Genomic DNA, 3,593 nt, shown 5'->3' with positions numbered 1-3,593 from the left:
ATAAAGAAATAAATAAAAATAGAAATAATTTAAATATAAAACAAATGTATGTAACCGACAGTTTTTCCCCGAATTCAAAAGTGAAGCGCTTATAATGAACCACAAATGTATTTTAATGATAATTTAAAATAACATATAAAATTAATGACCGCTGCTGCTGTTACATGTCCGCCTAGGAGTGTGGTCGATGCTCAACTAACTCTAACTCATTCGGTGACAGCTCGGCCTCTCCTGACATCTCGTCATTCCAAGACGAGTTACCGCTGTCTAGTTCGGGACTGGACGAACACCAAGGCTTGAGGTGGTTCACCGACATGAGGTTGCAATACCGGCGCTGTGTCACTGTGGCATCTGGTAAGTCTTCGATGATGTATCGGCCGTAGTCCAGCACCTTCGTTACCATGTATGGACCCTTGTACACCGAATCTAATTTATGTGACTCTCCTGTTGCACTTGGGACGTAATCGACTACAACCAGGTCACCGACTTGGTATTTCCGAGGCTTCCGGTGACGTTGATCATAGCTCTCCTTCCATTTGTTCCGCTGATTCATGATATTCTGTGCTGCCTCGCACCATTTTACCTCGATGTCTCACATCTCGGTGACCTCGTCGTGCAAAGCTTGAATGATCAAGTTACCGGTTACGTTCCTGGGATTAAAGAGGAAGACTAGCTCATTAGGTATATACTGTGTTACTTCATTTTTCTGCGAATTAAGACTCCACTGGAGTGCTGGCAGTGATAAGTCCCAAGCCCTAGTCTCGACAGTCATACATTTCAGTGCAGTTAAGAGCGTTTTGTTCACTCGCTCTGCCTGACCATTTGGTCTCAGGGTTCGTACCGCTGTCTTCGTATGTTGAATACCATTCTTGTGGGTGAATGCTTCAAACTGCTTTGATGTGAATGCAGTTCCTCGGTCAGTGGTGATACGTAGCGGTTGACCAAAGATCGCCATCATATCTGCTAGCGCCTTTATTACTGGTGCGCTTCCGGTATTTCGTACAGCTTTCAGCAAGGAATATTTGCTGAACCCACATACCATAACAAGGACATACGCCTGACCGGAAGTGCTTTTTAGACTTTTTGGTCCTACGTGATCAAGGTAAATATGCCGGAATGGTATCGGTAGCACCTTCGCAACATGAAGTTGACTTTGCTTTTTGCCACCTGCGACCTTGTTAAGACAGCACTCCTCACAGGCAGTGATGTAGGATTTAACATTCCAACGCATTCGACTAAACCAAAAATGCTTCATCAACCTGTCCAGTGTCTTCTCTAACGCAAAATGACCGACATCATCGTGCCATGCCTTGGTAACGCGCCACCTAACTGCGTGCGGCACCACCAGCCTGACTTCCTTATTGACCTTGCGGAATAACCGACCATTGCGGAGTTTGTAATCAGTGTTTAGTTGCTTGACTGTAGCTTCATCGGTTTCTCCAGTTTTGCCTTGAAGTACCTCACAAATTTTCTTCAGCGACTCACCCTGAATCTGCATCGCATATACCCAATCGTCTGGCTCCCTGACGTGACCAACTGCTAACACATAGTCTGCAACTGTTTCCGGTTGGTGGGTGGCTCAACTGGAGCTCTGCTCAATGCATCAACGTGTTGCATCTGAACACCGGCACGATGTTTGCACTTAAAATCAAATTCTTGCAACCGCAGCCACCACCTAGCGATGCGTGGCTTCAACGGAGTAGCTTCTTTGGTTGTAACCACTGCGTTGCAGTCGGTGCGGACTACAAAATGAGTGCCCAGTAAGAACACATGGAATCTCTCTACCGATTCCACAACAGCCAAGACTTCCAATTCGTGACTCGGATACCTGGATTCTGCTGAACTGCACTGCCGGCTGTAGTATTGAACAGGTTTCCAGCCACCCTCTTGCTGCAGCATAACACCCCGGCTGCACTCGCATCTGTATGCACCTCATGCTCCTTCGTCGGATCAAACATGACAAGAACTGGTTGCGTAGTTAGACCTTGCTTCAGATTCGTAAATGCCTGTTGCTGTTCCTCAGCCCATACAAACGTTGCTTCCTTCTTGAGTAARTCGGCTAATGGCTTGGCTATGATGCTATACCCTTTGACGAATTTCCGGAAGAATCCGGCTAGACCCAGAAACTGTAGCACCTCCGTTGGCGTGCGTGGTTGAGGAAAGTCGTTTATGCACTTTGTTTTCTCTTCGCCCGGCTGGATGCCCTCTGCGCTGATGTCATGACCAAGGAACTGTATACGCGTTGCCATGAAGGTACATTTGGACGGCCTCAAAGTAAGTCCGGCTTCTTTTACTGCTTGTAAAAATTCATTGAGTACCTCAACGCTTTCTGCGACCGTTTTCGTAGCGATGATGACTTCATCCACGTAGCTTATTATTTGGTCACGATGACTTAACCCTCTCACCAGCTTTGTTACCATTTCTTGGAATACCATCAGCGCCTTACGCAACCCGAATGGCATCACGTTGTGCTCGTACAACCCGTCTGGTGTCAAGAACGCGGTGTACTGTTTGCCGTCTTCTGTTAACGGGATCTGGTAGTAACCACATACATGGTTATTGGCGAGCTTTGACAACTGCTCCTCGACGATCGGCATTGGGAAGTGTTTCTTTAATGTCACTGCGTTGAGTGCCCGATAATCGATAAACGATAAATTCGATTTTTTTACCAAAATCAGTGGAGTCGAATGTGGTGATGAACTTGGCCTGATGATATCGTACTTAAGCAACTCGTCGATGATTTTCGATAACGTTGGTCGTTGACTTAACGCCACTTGATAGCGCCTACCGATGACTGGTTGATCGCTACTGATAGAGATTTTCATTTGGGTTGTTTTGCATCTCCCTAGATTCACCAAACCTCTCCGTAAAGCAGCTCTCGTACTGATGTAGCACTCTGGTGACTTCTTTAACTTCATCTGGATTGAGTGCTTCGTCGATGTTGAACGTATTAGTCTGGCACATATGCACTCGAATGACCCCAGAGTCGATGGTTAACCTGCAACCTTCTTTGCATAAAATGTCGCTACCAATAATAATATCGTATGGCATAAACTTATCTGGAACGATCTGACAGACTGTCCGCCTCGGAGTATGGTCGATGCTCAACTAACTCTAACATTCGGTGACATGTCCAAAACGAAAATTAGTTGTTAAAGTATTAACTGTTTTCTTTATAAATTTCCAAATAAAATCGTTCTAATTTCGATACTCTAGACTAAAATACCCCCTTAAATAATTTACTAAAAGAATTTAAATATTTTTGACTATCTTTTCACTCTTTCAACAGGCTTATAAGCTCTATGGATGAAATACTAAACAAAGTCGTACCAAAAACTGAGTCCATTACAGATATTAAGGGACGTATCAAGAAAAAAGAACAGGAATTACTAACACTTTTCGATACTGTGGAAAATTTGCAATTTTAATGTACATACATATTTAAACATGTATATATATGTATGTACACAGAGTCTTTATTTAAATAAAATTAACGTGACTTAATTTGCGTATTTAAAATATCAAGTGCGTATTTTTTTTAATATCTACTTTTATGAATTTTTTTTTATAATTTTTTATTACTCCATTTTTTT

At 43.4% G+C, this 3,593-nt stretch overlaps 1 protein-coding gene across 1 annotated transcript in view; it reads left to right on the top strand.

The window, feature by feature from the left end:
- The window catches only part of LOC108969693, a 7,137-nt gene extending 3,654 nt beyond the window's left edge, over positions 1-3,483 (top strand). Inside the window, exon 2 of the mRNA XM_018934572.1 lies at positions 3,290-3,483. Coding sequence (XP_018790117.1) covers positions 3,290-3,428 — 139 coding nt within the window. The 3' untranslated portion in view covers positions 3,429-3,483. The remainder of the gene's footprint in view (positions 1-3,289) is intronic.
- Positions 3,484-3,593: the final 110 nt, after the last annotated feature.

This window comes from Bactrocera latifrons, unplaced genomic scaffold, assembly GCF_001853355.1.
Source record: "Bactrocera latifrons isolate USDA-ARS-PBARC rearing strain unplaced genomic scaffold, ASM185335v1 scaffold_261, whole genome shotgun sequence".
Lineage (NCBI taxonomy): Eukaryota > Metazoa > Arthropoda > Insecta > Diptera > Tephritidae > Bactrocera > Bactrocera latifrons.
Note: the sequence above shows the minus strand (reverse complement) of the source record. Positions and strands in the feature narration are given on the sequence as shown.